The 15,454-nt window shown below is 41.7% G+C and overlaps 2 protein-coding genes across 2 annotated transcripts; both read right to left on the reverse strand.

Moving 5' to 3' along the window:
- Positions 1-32: 32 nt before the first annotated feature.
- Positions 33-3,035, reverse strand: LOC121552463 (akirin-2-like). Its single transcript, XM_041865402.2, has 5 exons — positions 2,494-3,035; positions 1,637-1,780; positions 1,268-1,417; positions 1,099-1,170; positions 33-964 (listed from the first exon to the last, which is right to left on the reverse strand). The coding sequence occupies exons 1-5, from the start codon at positions 2,669-2,671 to the stop codon at positions 954-956; spliced, it is 555 nt and encodes a 184-aa protein (XP_041721336.1). The 5' UTR covers positions 2,672-3,035; the 3' UTR covers positions 33-953.
- A 5,583-nt stretch (positions 3,036-8,618) lies between these two features.
- Positions 8,619-14,590, reverse strand: cnr1 (cannabinoid receptor 1). The gene is made up of 2 exons (XM_041865307.2): positions 14,322-14,590; positions 8,619-11,866 (listed from the first exon to the last, which is right to left on the reverse strand). The coding sequence occupies exon 2, from the start codon at positions 11,814-11,816 to the stop codon at positions 10,410-10,412; it is 1,407 nt and encodes a 468-aa protein (XP_041721241.1). The 5' UTR covers positions 11,817-11,866; positions 14,322-14,590; the 3' UTR covers positions 8,619-10,409.
- Positions 14,591-15,454: the final 864 nt, after the last annotated feature.

The following is a 15,454-nucleotide window of genomic DNA, read 5'->3' on the forward strand; positions in this document are numbered from 1 at the left end:
TACCATTTTTGCCTATGAAAAATACCACAATATCCTTTTAATGTATAGATTTTATTAGTTAGCTTTTCCAAACCCAAGTCCATTAATCTACATAGCGAATAAAATAAACAGGAAAAATATTTTTACCAACAAAAAGTTTAAGTATGTGGAACAAAAGTCAAGCAAAACTACATAATGTACATAGGTCATTTACCAGTACAATCTCACCACAACCGATAAATGCCAGGATGTCCTCTCCTGGAGTCTAGGCCAGAAGCTTCCTTAGTTTATCCACTATTTTGTAGTGACCACCCCTCCCTGCAAAGATGCATGTTGATTTGCTAAAAAATGTGGCATCTTTGTAACAAAGAAACATGTTTATGGAACAAAACAAATCTGTGTGGCAGCAGAGTCGTAGCCTGAGTGCCAGTCTGTTTGGGCTATAATGCCAACTCCTTGTCTAGGTTTGACAAGCACAGCAATGTAGTTGACAAGAGCACAAACAGATCTGCGACTAGGCTAGCAGAGTTGGGAATGGCAGGTCACTAACAAAAAAGGCATCAGGAAAAAAAATATCAATACAGCAATGAAAACAGAGGCCACTGGTAGAGTAATAGGTAGCAGAGGTCCATATGTGTTGCCAGCAGGAAGCACTCCAAGGCGTCATCCAAAATTGCACCCTATTCCCTCTATATAGTGCACTAATTTTGACCAGAGTCATATGGGCACTGACCAAAAGTATACAGGAAATAGGGTGCCATTTGGGACACCACCCAAATACCAGACGAAGAGAACGTAGTTGCCACTGACAGAAGTTTGAGGCAGCCTGTGCCCACAGGGGAGATATGGCACTGCTACAAGTTCAACTAGACCCACTGAGTCTCTGGAGAATACAGTTGGCAGAGAATCAGCTGGGGAGCTTTCAGCAATAATAAAATGGGGAAACTGGTATTCCATCAAACATGGGGTTTCACTCAAGAAACATCTGGAGAGGGAGAGAGAGCAGCTATAAATACAGATTCATGGAAACAAAGGTCAACATTCAGCATGGTACAGAATTGACAGGGGTGTTTATAAAGGGGGGAGGCATGTCACTGATAAAGTAAGTTTGTTACTCACAGCTAGCAGGTTGCTCTCCAAATCGCCGCATTAGCTGATCATGAGTGAACTTAACGAAAGCATCATATTGCTCTGCAAAAAGACAAAAAGGTCAGACAATAAATGGATTGTGCAATAAATTATTCTGCAGAAAAACACAGAAGTCACAGAAACAGTTTCTCTGACATACCTGCTAGTTTTGTTGTCAATATTTCATCATATTCTTCCCTTATCTTCTCCTCTCGTTCTTTAAGTAGTCGTTCACAGATCATCCCAACCTGTCTAAAGGTAAACAGAGGCTGCTCTTTTCTAGATGGGGAGACAGCACCAGAGGAAGTACCTGTGGAGAATGAGAGTCCATTATCAGGGAGAACATTCTCAAAACCACTTGCCCTAAAAAATTCTGACATTAAATGAAGCCAAGAGGCATACAACTGCAAGCTAACAAAATTGATAGAAATTGTTGTGAGACAACCAACGGTATCCAGTTGATGAAGACCCTAAGACATGTCTTTATTCTTACTGATGTCCTTCCTGAGTAAAAGCAGACTGGACATACCTGGCAGACTGGATCCACTAAGGATGGAGCTATGCGGTTGTGACTCCAGGGGACAACAGACCTCTGTCTGCTGAATGCTGTTCTCCAGGTGCCTTCGCTTCTGCATCCGCTTGTACTCTTGTTTGATATTGTGCAGGATTTGCTCTGGAATGAAGAACAAGGGAAAGACTTGGTTAGGGCAAGTTAATCATTCCAAATATCATTTGCACAACACACTCTAGGAATATACTGTTAGTGTAGTTATACTTCACCAAGTAACTAACCACAATATATGACCTTAATTCGAGAAGATAAGCAGTAAAACTCTAGTTAACCACTTCCCTAGCAAATGAGAACCCCATTCCAAGCCATCCCGAGGCAGTTCCTCTGCACAGCCATTTGAAACAACTAGGGGTGTGCCAATCCTAGCCATGTTAGAGTAATATACTGCCAATATATGGTGACATGCCATAATGCTGTTGCTGGTAGTGTTTATCAGCTAAATGTCTGGCTAAATGTAAAATTATGCTCATTTATAAGATCTAACTAGTTTGTTGGTTGAAGGTTTAAAACAGACCTCCTAGCTTTCATGCTAAGTAGCTAGCAAACTAGCTAACGTTAGTTAAGCAAAAAACATTTCTGGTTAACTAAAGTTAGTTTGTTAGCTAAGTCACTGTCGCTACCACAAGCTAGCCAACAACACATACAATAAGTGTTTACATGCTTATCATTAGGTACTAGTTGTAAGCCAGTTGAGCTTGCCTAGCCAGTTAGCCGCTAACCATTTGCCAGTTAACCTCACACGAAGGTGACCTAACAACACATTTCATTAATTCCCACGCATGCCTAAAATCTAGCAGCTATGAAATGTTGCTAACCGGTTGTGAATCTGGACGACACTTCTCCAAATGGCGAGGGCTCCATACGCAGATATTTCTGAGGTGATGAGGTGTATGCGGCTGGAGACATTGGGGCGCATCTTCTCCTTTTGGGGGACGCCTGATTAATCAATGGATCGAAATCCATAGTCCTTTTCAAAGTAGCCCCACAAGCCATTCCGTTTACAATATCTTCTCGCTATAAAAACGAGAAAGCTGTTGTTTTCACTATCAGAGGGCACAACAACCAGAGTTCCTGTGACTGGGCACTGGCTTTCTTCTCCGACTACCCTCAAGGGAAAATTCAGGTTAGGAACAAATGGCGTAGTTTTTTCGCCTCTGTGAGTCTTAATAGCTTCCAAATCTCAGACCCTGTAATGGCCGAGTGTTAGCTGAAATTCATTCAATCAATCCTTTTAGGTGAATTATTATATACAACCAGATGATAGTAGATTTCGGACAAGTACTTCCTTCTCCCAGCGTCGTTGACAAATTCTTTCCTTGGTGACAACCAACATGGCGTCAAAACAACGTACATTTCAAATTGTGAGCTAATGGACATGCGCAATTAATGATTGTTGTGCTGGTATATGTAGTGTATTTGCCACACAGTTTTCATTCGTTCATATCCAATAGTTGGGGCTTTTGCACTACATTCCCCACAAACCATGAATGCCAAAAGCACCAACCAAATTTAAACGCTCCAGTACGTTCAAATGATTTGAAGAATTTGAATAAAGCTATTAGTTAATTACTAACCAAGAACGTTTGAAAAGGTGGCCCCCGGTCATTTCATATGATGGTCTCATTTCTGAATGGGCATATCTGATTCAACTTATTTTTTATTGTTCTTGTAAATAACAGTTATGTGGTAGACCTATTCTCGATTGTTCAGGGCCCAATTTCCCGATAGTGATGTAATTTAGGTTTACAAGTGTTTTAAAGATGCATCTTTCCTACATCTGCCGAAGATCCCAAAATACCATGAGAGAACGGTCACTAAAGGCGTCTGCATGGTTTGGTTAGACTGGCCCACCCAATTAGACTACAATCAAGCAGCGCCCGCGCCAGAATGAATCAGTTGGATGGGCCTTTGATTTCCATAGGTGGGCACTTTTTTTCACGAGACAGCCTATGTTTATTTTTATTTTTATGGGTTATAGTAAAGACCATAGGCAGCTCGTGAGTTTCAAGTTTGGGGAAGCTTACACTTTATCCTACCATTTCTACCAATCTGCGTGCCAGTTATGATTGTTGTTATATGCGCATTTTCTTGGAACAGTTTCATTTCAATCATAACGTTTTTGTTTCTCAAAATCCTTGTCACGGTGAAACATAAAAATCTATGTAATTGTAAAACGATAAAAATCTAAAAGTTAAAATTCAACTAAGGCAACAGCACCAGCCTCTGCCATATGAACACATTGATACACTGTGATCCATTGGCGGCTAAAGAAATGAGCGAATAGAACAGAGATAGCCTAGGCCAATGCAGCAGTAAGCCTATAACTTCATAAACAACTAAGTAAAACACATAGGCATATAGCCGACAAATAAAAACAGTAGAACATATCCTGGTAAATTATGGTTCTTTCAATCACATTCATCTCTCTACTCCACCTGTCTGCCATGCTTTCTATCTGTCTTGACTTGAGCTTTCATTAGCGAACTTGCAACATTGTATCAACTAGCCTATTCCGGGCGCTCAGTTTCCAGCACAAGTGAGCTCGCGACACACAGCTATTTTTTATTAAGTTTCCACTGGATATATGGAATCATCAGATCATGATATTTCGCTCTTTCACACCAAGGCTTGGTGATTATCGAGGCCGGGAGTGTTGGAAATATTTTTCAAATACTGAGGAAATATCATTCAGACTTCGTTGACTCACTGTGTGAGGTGAAGAAAAAATGAATGAGAAGCTCAGCTTATTAGTGGTGGACGTGGTGAGTTATGACAATCAGACATCGCCAAATGGGCACTCTCCTACTTTTGCACACAGCAGGCCAGGTAGGCCTACTTGTGTGTGTCAGGCACGCGCGCTCCCTCAAAGTCATCAGGAAAAAGAAACCAGACACGTGCTCATTGCTCACATGGAGCACTCCAAACAAAAGCAGGCAGGTGACAATTTTAGGTCTGCATATTATTCCCATAGAAACGTATTTTGGGATTATTCCAGACAGAGTTTGGCGAGAGTGAGCCCTCTTTCTTGGCTTCTTCCTCTCTTCTGAAACTACTGTATGTCACTGAAACTACTGAGAACACATCTGAGTGAGCGAAACAGCTATAACAGCCTCCACTCTTCTGGGAAGGCTTTCCACTAGACGTTGGAACATTGCTGCGGGGACTTGCTTCCATTCAGCCACAAGAGCATTAGTGAGGTCGGGCACTGATGTTGGGCAATTAGGCCTGGCTCGCAGTTGCCGTTCCAATTCATCCCAAAGGTGTTCAATGGGGTTGAGGTCAGGGTTCTGTGCAGTCAAGTTCTTCCACACTGATCTCGACAAACCATTTCTGGATGGACCTTGCTTTGTGCACAGGGGCATTGTCATGCTGAAACAGGAAAGGGCCTTCCCCAAAGTCTTGCCACAAAGTTGGAAGCACAGAACCGTCTAGAATGTCATTGTATGCTGTAGCGTTAAGATTTCCCTTCACTGGAACTAAGGGGCCTATCCCAAACCATGGAAAACAGACCCAGACCATTATTCCTCCTCCTCCACCAAACCGTACAGTTGGCACTATGCATTGTTCTCCTGGCATCCATCAAACCCAGATTTGTCCGTCGGACTGCCAGATGGTGAAGCGTGATTCATCACTCCAGAGAACTCGTTTCCACTGCTCCAGAGTCCAATGTCGGCGAGCTTTGTACCACTCCAGCCGACGCTTGGCATTGCGCATGGTGATCTTAGGCTTGTGTGAGGCTGTTCGGCCATGGAAACCTATTTCATGAAGCTCCCAACGAACAGTTATTGTGCTGATGTTGCTTCCAGAGGCAGTTTGGAACTCGGTAGTGAGTGTTGCAACCGAGGGCAGACGATTTTTACGCGCTACGTGCTTCAGCATTCGGTGGTCCCGTTCTGTGAGCTTGTGTGGCCTACCGCGAAGTGGTAGCAGCACTTACAGTTGACCGGGGCAGCTCTAGCAGGGCAGAAATTTGACAAACTGATTTGTTGGAAAGGTGGCATCCTATGACGGTGCGACGTTGAAAGTCACTGAGCTCTTCAGTACGGGCCATTCTACTGTCAATGTTTGTCTATGGAGATTGCATGGCTGTGTGCTCGATTTTATACACCTGTCAGCAACGGATGTGGCTGAAATAGCCGAATCCACTAATTTGATGGGGTGTGCACATACATTTGTATATTATTATTATTATTATATTGTGTATGTACATGAAGGCAGGGTAAAGTGACTAGGCATCAGGATACATGTTTAAAATAAAGAACAGAGCAGCAGCAGCAAATGATGAGTGTCAAAGTGTGTATGTGTGTGTTTTGTGTGTGCGAGTGTCAATGTAGTGTGTGTGAGTGAGTGTGTATGGTTTGTATGTATAGTCTAGTGAGTGTGTGTAGGGTCAGTTCAAGATAGTCAGTGCAGATAGTTCAGGTACCATTAATGGACTATTTAGCAGTCTGGCTAATTAGAAGTCATATGGCTTGGGGGTAGAAGCTGTCTCGGAGCCTGTTGGTCTGAAAATCTGATCTAACAAAGTGGATATTCGTCAAATGATTTATCTATTGTAACAGGCCCACTATGTGGTTAAGTCCTATTTGGATCAGTGGAGGTTGCTGAGGGGAGGACGGCTCATAATAATGGAGTGAATGGAGTGGTATCAAACATGGTTTTCACTTGTTTGATACCATTCCATACACTCCATTCCAGCCATTATTATGAGCCGTCCTCCCCTCAGCAGCCTCCACTGATTTGGATATATTTGGCTTTTTTCGCTGCATAACATTAAAAGTTGTCCCTTTTCAGGTTTAGAAGAAGTGACTACTAAATTCTAACTCCCGTTCGTATAATCTGGTTAGCATAGCATAAAGCAGAGGTATTAAACTCTTCACTCTACGAGGTCCGGAGCCTGCTGGTTTTCTGTTCTACTTGATAATGAATTGCATGCACCTTGTGTCACAGGTCTAAATTGGTCCGTATTAGAGGGGAACAATGAAAAAATGCAGTGGAACTGTCTTTGAGGTCCAGAGTTGAGTTTGAGGGGCATAGAGGTTCGATTGACCTATTTCCTGCATCTATCTTTGAATGACAACAAACACTTAATTGAAGAATCCCTACTGTTGACCAATGACGGAGGAAGGGGACTAGACTTCCGCTTCCCTCAAGAAAAAAATGTGTGTGCACGAACATCCCAAAAAAACCTTGCCGAAGACCAAAACGAACGAAAACGTCACCAAATTTCGTCATAATATATGCAGGAACTATTCGGGATGGGAAGCATGCGGACGACTCTTAAGTGCGTCGTTGGAGCACGCGTAGATACTGATACGAATTTTTTTTACGGCAGCGCTGCTCTCAGATCAGCTTTCTCCATTCAATTCATATAATTATTTCACGATACTGAGGATGGGTCAGCTCATATAGAGAGATATTACCACTTATGGCTGCAGATATTGAGGTGGCTTATTTTAATGCTTGCACAATAAAAATGCAACAAAAATCACCGATTTGGCACAGTATTGCGCACGTTAGGCTACACATCATGAAATATATTGAGACAAATCACAGATAGTAGCCTACATGATCTTCTGTGTATTAAGTGATGCGGGAGGGCAAAAAAGCATCTAACGACGCACTTAGCTGTTCTACGAGTGGTCTGAGGTAGGCGTTAGATTACGAGCGTTTTCAAGTGCAACGTTAATAACGATGGTTTTGGGAAACCGCTCAGATATTTAACCATGCTGCTACGAAGGTTCTAACGATGAACTAAGCTTTAAGATGCTTTTGGGGAAACCTGGCCCTGTCCTGCAATGTGACTCATTTACCAGCAGGAAAAAGCAACATGAAGTTTCCAGGAGATATATTAGGCTATTACAGCTCATTCAACAGCTCATCCCACAGCCTTGTCAATTGATTGGACAATAGTTAAATATTCCTTCAATGTTTCTCTCTTATGTAGGACTTCCCCATGTATGTCAGTAGTAGGCTACATACTTTCTGGTTAGTTTAGGACTGGCTCCATTGTGTTTGAGGTGCACTTCCTTCTCTACTTAGATGTTGTTTGCTTGTCCATGTGTCCATGTTCAGATATAACTGAACTGACATCCTATTAAATCATATTCATAGCATTGCTTCTGTCATGTGCCTCTGTTCAGCTGTAAATCTTAACTGTTCAAAAAAGGCTTGTCTGATTATAGTAGGTATAAGCAGTGCTATTACCACTGGTTCAAAGTCCCATGTAGGGCCCTATATGTATCAAACCTCTCAGAGTAGGAGTGCTGTTTAAGGATCAGTTTTGCCTTTTTAGATCACAATTAATGAGATTACATGGACAGTGTGACCTGATCATAGATCAGCACTTTTAATCTGAGATGCTTTATACATACAACCACAGGCCCCTCAGTTTATAACAACTGTATTTGGCCGTAGTATCATTATTCATTCATCCTGCAGGATTGTAATCACAGCAGGCCTGTTCTGATAAACCATCTTCCAAAAAGGCCTATAATGTGGACAATGCAGAGTTATTGGGAAATTCCCATCCTGTGTGAATGTGAGACAGTGAGGGCAGTGTTGTATATCATCCAGAAGAGGGCGAGAAAGCTTTAGGAATCACTGCTTCCCTTCCAATCCTGGAAAAAAAAATATTTTGTGTCTTTCCTTCCAGCCTTCTTGAGATGGAGTAATAACATATCTGACTTGATTGGTGTAGGTGTAGAAGCTATATGTGTGTATGGCTTACACTTATTTGTGTTAGATCTAACACTGTGTTATCAAAGATTACTTCAAAGAAGGGAGGAAGGAAGGATGCTATTCAAACAGGACCTATGGGTCACCTATTACAGTTCATGAGTTTATCAAATTTGTTCTATTGTGATTTTCTTGCCTTTTGTAGGCTGAGCACAACATACCTACAACTATTCATCAAATAATCATGAACACGACCAGCAGACATCATAACCAGCTGTGACTTTATTCAAAAGCTTGGAAACATTACATTGCAACACGGAAGAAAAAGGAACAGTTGAATCCTGCAGATTATTTTTTTCCACAGACAATCCTCAGATGCCACCACCACAATTGAAGCCACTTGACAGTTGACATTTGATCTCCAACACTCAACAATACAAGAGGCAGCAAAGCATACTGGTAAACAGCTGTCAGTAGTAGTTTAACACAAAGATAAATGTCTATAGAACAATTGTGCTAACTGAGTGATAGTTCTAGATTAAAAGTCCTATATAATCTAATTGAAAATGACATTTTCATCAACACTTGTAAAAGGCTCATTTCCATACAATGCATACACAGTATAACTTCCATTCTAACATGTTGTCAGTTATAATGAAAGGCTTGCTTTTGATAAAAATGTACTCAGAAAACCAAAAAACTAACAGGCTATCTTATTTTTTAAGATTAATCCAAAAGCTGAGCTATAGGCCTGCTCTAGGGTAGCTTTTGTCTCCTCACATATCAAAAGAATCCGCATCAACAGTGCTAAATTATATGTATTGACGGTAACACTGAAACAATTTGATAACATGTTTACAGGTTGACATGTTTTTTTATCAAGTTGTAAGGTTATTCACAAATGTACTGAATTGAATGAAATCCACTTAAAAGTCATCTGAATGTAATCTATGGCATGCAGTTCTGATTATTATGGTAGTGTGGCCACCACTTTTCGGGAACTGCATTGTATGTAACACTGTACAATTGTTTGGTATACATTCATTTTTATTGAAAACATACCACTATAGCCAACGCACTGCAAAAGTAGAGAGAAAGAAGTGAAAGGCAGAATAAATATGATTTTTGTTGGGAGGAGTTATGTATCAGTCTGTCAGTACCAGTACCTACATTACAGAGAATTCCATTGTAGATTTTTGGCTTGGTGAACACATCTTGCAGATTAGCTTATTATGACAAATTGATGTCATTAAATTGAACACTGTGGTTTTCAGATTCATCCAGCTTTTATATGAAAGATGACTCCAACAGTCAATGGAGCTGTCTACACAAAGTCAGGTCAGGCTTTATTTCTCCTAAGACTCGTTGGTTATTTCTGTATTAAATAATAAACAAACTCAGACAGGTATAAAAAGAAAATACATGAGTAACCGTTCCTCTGTTGCTTTATGAATCATACGTCTTAAATAAACACATATTAAAGTTATACCCTTATGTAAATAAATGTAAACTCTTCACAAAACATACTGTATATTTGTACATGACACCTGGACAAAGTCAATGCCTCTTCTGGCTGCTCAAAGCCTCAAAGATTTGTCTTCTTTATGGTACACATATTGACATCTTGATAACACATACTTCTAATCAAAAACTTCAGTAGCCCCTTATCCCATGAATTAAGATATCATTGTTTCAGAACCTGAATTCACAGTACAAAAATATACTAAGCCTTCATGAATTCATCATCAGTACTATCTAGTTTGATCATCATGAAGTCTATGGTCAACAGTAGACTTACGACAGTCTTGGATAGGTCAAACACATTTTGAGTCCATCCACTCTCTTTTCACCTTTAAAAATCAATTTGGCACTTAGGCACTGGAACACTACACTGGCACACCTCATAAACATACAACAATGAAGTCATGAACCGTTGAAGCATTTAGCTATTTGTGTAATTTATTACATCCTGTGGAAGGTCCACCACCTCATGAGAAAATTCCCTCTGAAACACATGAGTTGCACAATATCGCTGAGACATGATGAGGACCAGCTAAACAGCTTCTGCAGATGTCTCAGTGGAGACAGACATGGTCACTTTGGCTATTTTCACAGTGGTCTTCACACAGCTCTCTGCAGCCCTGTTGGCAGTGATGTGCCTGCTCTGGCAGTCAGACTCCAGGCTATTGTCCAGCTGCTGGGCACTGCCCCGGCACGCCTGGCACGAGCTGAGGAAGGCATGTCGCAGGTCCTTGCTCCTCAGGGCGTAAATGATTGGATTGACGGTTGAGTTGAGCAGACAGAGCATGCTGGCGAAGGCGAACACTGTCTTAATATCATCATCCATCTTCCAGAACAGGTCGTAGACCATGATGGCCAGCACAGGGCCCCAGCAGATGACCAGCACCACCAGGATGAGGACCAGGGTCTTGGCGAGGCGGATATCCATGCGTGTCTGCTCAGGGCGCGTGGTCTGCACCTTCGTTCCGTCTGCTGAGTACACCACCAGGCTCTTCTGGGTGGTACGGCTCAGCATGCGCACGGCGTGGTGGTGGGCCTTCCACAGGATGTACATGTAAGCGTAGATGATAAAGAGGACCAGCACGCTGGTCACCCCGATCCAGAAGATCAGATACTTCTCATCGATTAGCGGGAAAAGGTCTGAGCAGACCGAGTTGAGCTGCTTGCAGTTCCAGCCCAGCAGAGGGAGCACTGCGAAGACGATGGAGATAGTCCACATCACACAGAAGGCGATGACAGCCTTGGTCCGCGTGACGATGCGCCTGTAAGCCAGGGGCCTGTGGATGGAGATGTAGCGGTCTATAGCAGTGAGGAACAGGCTTCCCACAGAGGCTGTGAACGAAGCGATGACCCCACCTAACTTGAAGAGGAATACATTGGGGCTGTCCTTTCTGTGGAACACATGGAAGTCCAGGAAGCTGTAGACGAAGATTACGCTGCCAAGCAGGTCGGCTACAGCCAGGCTGCCTATGAAGTGGTAGGAGGGGCGGCAGCGCAGGGTGCGGGATTGGAAGATCACACACAGCACGATAAGGTTCTCCAGCACTGTGAAGGTTCCCAGGGTGAGTGACATCACCGCCACAGCCAGCTGCTGGCTAGGGGTCAGGATCATGAAGCATTCCATGTCCATGAAGTTCTCCCCACACTGGATCCCGGTTCCCTCATCACCAAAGCCGCTACTGTTGCCAAACAGGTCTGTGGCATTGGTAGGGAAGAATGGAATGCCTTTTAGGATGAGTTCTTCATCTCCAGGCACCTTGTCTGGGAAAGAGTTACTGCGGAAAGCAGAAAGAGGCTTCTGGACGGACAATCCACCCTTAGTGAAGTCAGCGTTGATGGTGGCGTCATCATAGCTGGCATCGTTGGAGCCCAGGTACTGCAGTCCAGAGGTTATAGTCCGGAAGGTGGTGTCTGCCACATCATCCAGCACAGACTTCATGACTGGGCCTGAGAGGTGAACACTGCGGTCTAAGATGGTCTCTGGTTAACCTATGAAATTATAAGAGAAATGTTTGTGAAGGTGTTAATGCCCTAACATTGAACAAGAGAAATTGGAAAGCACAGCAAGAATTGTGCTCTTTTATGACAGTTGAACTGTTAAAGAGTTGCCGTTTCAAAATGGCATTTAATCGCATATTCTTTTGCCAAAATGCAACTATAATTTAGATTGGGCTTTTTCTCACATTGCTTGAATGAGCAAAATCATCATGGTGTTTTAATTACAACCTTCTAACTGGTAGTTGCCAAAATAAAGGAAACATGAGTAAATGAGTGAAACAAAGTTTATTGAAAGCAGGTGCTTCCACACAGGTGTTGTTCCTGAGTTAATTAAGCAATAAACATCCCATCATGCTTAGGGTCATGTAATGCCCAGTTGGCCATTATTTTAGCTACCATGACTAGAAGGGTGTGTGTGTGTGTTTGTGTGTGTGTGTGTGTGTGTGTGTGGGTGTGTCTCACCAGATCTCAACCCAATTGAACACTTATGGGAGATTCTGGAGCGGCGCTTGAGACAGCGTTTTCCACCACCATCAACAAAACACCAAATGATGGAATGTCTCATGGAAGAATTGTTGCACTCCTCCAATAGAGTTCCAGACACTAGAATCTATGCCAAGGCGCATTGAAGCTGTTCTGGCAGCTCGTGGTGGCCCAACGCCCTATTAACACACTTAATGTTGGTGTTTCCTTTATTTGGGCAGTTATCTGTATATTTCATTCTTTAAAATTCGAATTATCTAATGATGGTCAGCAGGGGTGTAATGCCCATAGGGGGCACAGGGGCACATGGCACCTCAGATTTGTCCTGTTAAAAAAAAAAAACATTGTTATTTACAATCATAATTTGTTGTAATTTTTATTTTATTTTATTCATTTAGCAGACACTCTTATCCAGAGTGACTTACAGTAGTGAGTGCATACATTTTTGTTTGTACTGGTCCCTTGTGGGAATTAAACCCACAACCCTAGCGTTGCAAGTGCCATGCTCTAGCAACTGAGACACACTGTAATACTACTAGCCACCTAGCAATTTTATGAAGTTGGCTTTAGTTAGCTCAGATAGGTTCCCAATCTCCCAACTTCATAACTAGCTTCCAAGAAGCCATTTCAGGGTGTTAATTAAGTTAGAGTAGCTAGCTTGTCTAAATATCTTAGCTGGCATGCCTGCTGGCAAGGTTGGTAGACTTTAGAAAAGCAAGCAATAACTAAATGTACTGAATAAGACGCAAATTATTTTCAATCTTTTACCCAGATTCTAGCAGAGATGCAGAGAAGCATATTTGGTTTCTTTAAAAAAAAGAAACACCAGTCAGAAGGATACAGACAGCTAAGGATGTATGCTTAGCTATGCAGAAAAATTGACATATTTTCTTACATAGAATTAAGCATAATGATTATGGCTCTAGATTGCAGGAAAAAGCTGTTTCAGGTGTTTGAAAAATGCAAAATTCTCCAACTTCCAGACCACCTCCAGCCATCCTCACGTACTTGGTGCCCCCTCAGATTTTTGGGGTGCATGAGGGGCAACCCTTTTTATTCCATTTGTTTAGGCAAACCATTAGGAATGGGCAAAGGGAGTTCACTGTTAATTAGCTGCTGCCCTGCATCTCACACAGAGAGAACAATTCCATCCCTGTCAGATAACTCATGTGCAACAAGAGACAGTCTATTTTGTTCACATTTGAATAGTTGACCCCCTCAACTGATAAACCCAGTTGGAACATGCTAAGTAGTTGCAAAGTAGCTAAAGAGTAGTAGAAAGTTGCTGAAATGTTAGTTGCCCATGAGATTCAAACACACAACCTTTGGGTTACATCCACCATGACCAACCACCCTCCTTTCGTTTTGGCGTTAAGTAACCTTCTGTCTTATGTAAACATACCATACTAATTTGAGGTTCTCGGATTTACTTTGACTATGTTACATCTAGTCTATGAGACCAGCCTGTATTATTTGTTCATTGGGTTTCACCTTTATTTTTCACATTATAATAATATGCCATTTAGCATATTTTATCCAAAGCGACTTACAGTCATGCGTGCATACATTTTTTGTGTATGGATGGTCCCGGGGATCGAACCCACTACCTTGGCGTTACAAGCGCCGTGCTCTACCAGCTGAGCTACAGAGGACCACACATTAATTAACAGGTTATTTTTCTTAAAATATAGATCTACAATTTGATGCCATTGCTATAGCCTACAATAGCCTAGTGTTTTTGTACCGTGAAATTAATGAAAAACTCATTTTGAGTGCCGGCACCGTTTATATGTAGGTGCAGGAACTCTGAAATACTTTTGAGCTAATATTCTAAGATGTGCAGGAACTCAAGCAGTAGAACATTTGAGGTGCAACAGTACTTAGCTCCGGTGAGCTCCTGCCTAAGTCAAGTACTGATTAGGACACATAAAGAGTTTATAATAACCTAATAAAAAGTATTTACCTTCACATTGCTCGCCCAGGTGTAGACTCCCTCCACCCAAACTGTGTCCAAGCATTAATCCAACCTTGACTCGCAATACCTGACTAAAGAACTATAAATGTAATAATTAAAACAAGGAAAGGTAAAAACATTTAAAATTATATAGAAAATATATTTATCTAACTATCTAGTTATTTATTGGTTTATAAGGTTTATTAATGGGCGCTCAGAGTGGCATCCGCTCTCGCATGTGTGCCTCTTGCAGTGGACTGAAGTTGCGGCTGCTGCGATGTCTGAAGTCTCTCTCTGTATGTGCATATTTATGAGGCATCACTTTAGAAAGCCACATCACGTGCTGCGAAACGCGCTCTCCATAGATTTATATAGCCAACCCCAAACCAGCCTTCAAGCGTAAGAGCAATGGAGCATGCAGACACAATAAACGAATTTTGCACTTGGACAAAAGGACAGATGCACATACAGGTACTTTAACAGGTTCAGTGCATTATGGCGCAAATAGGTTCACATACAGATAAGCTTGTATAAGGCAATGTGTCAATTTCTCATGATTTCAATGTCGTTGATGTGTTATAATGAAAAATTACATTCTATATTATTCTTTAAATTTAACTTGCTTTAACTTATTGTTAATTAGGCTACTTAACTATCTTTATCCAATTAAAATATTGCTTTAAGAAAGCTAATTTGAATCCCACAAGTGAGTGATCTGTTAGGTGTTTTCCTGCAAGTGGCACACACTGAATATAAATTATCTGACATATGCAGATTGGTCCAAGGAGGAGTAGCCTAGACATCTTCTGGATTAATTGTTTCGATGAATCACCTCAGAAGTACCATGCATTTTGGGTCCTCAACAGCACAGCATGTCATGTCGAATTTTCAATTTCTATCATTAGCCTGTGTTTTGTCTTTCTTTAGGCATCTGTTTCTTTCCAGACTGCTACATGAATGTTTTTACCCTCACTGTAATGTTATTGATTAAGGATTATATAGGCCAGAGAAGATGAAAGGACAATGCCTATGGGATAGCTCATTGTCAGTCTTATGATCATCAGTTACTGCAGATATTGACCTCAAAGGGCAGAAATCTAAGGGGGCCCACTGGGCACAAACTGGTTGAATTTGTCAACGTA

The sequence above is a fragment of the Coregonus clupeaformis genome, chromosome 36 (assembly GCF_020615455.1).
Source record: "Coregonus clupeaformis isolate EN_2021a chromosome 36, ASM2061545v1, whole genome shotgun sequence".
Lineage (NCBI taxonomy): Eukaryota > Metazoa > Chordata > Actinopteri > Salmoniformes > Salmonidae > Coregonus > Coregonus clupeaformis.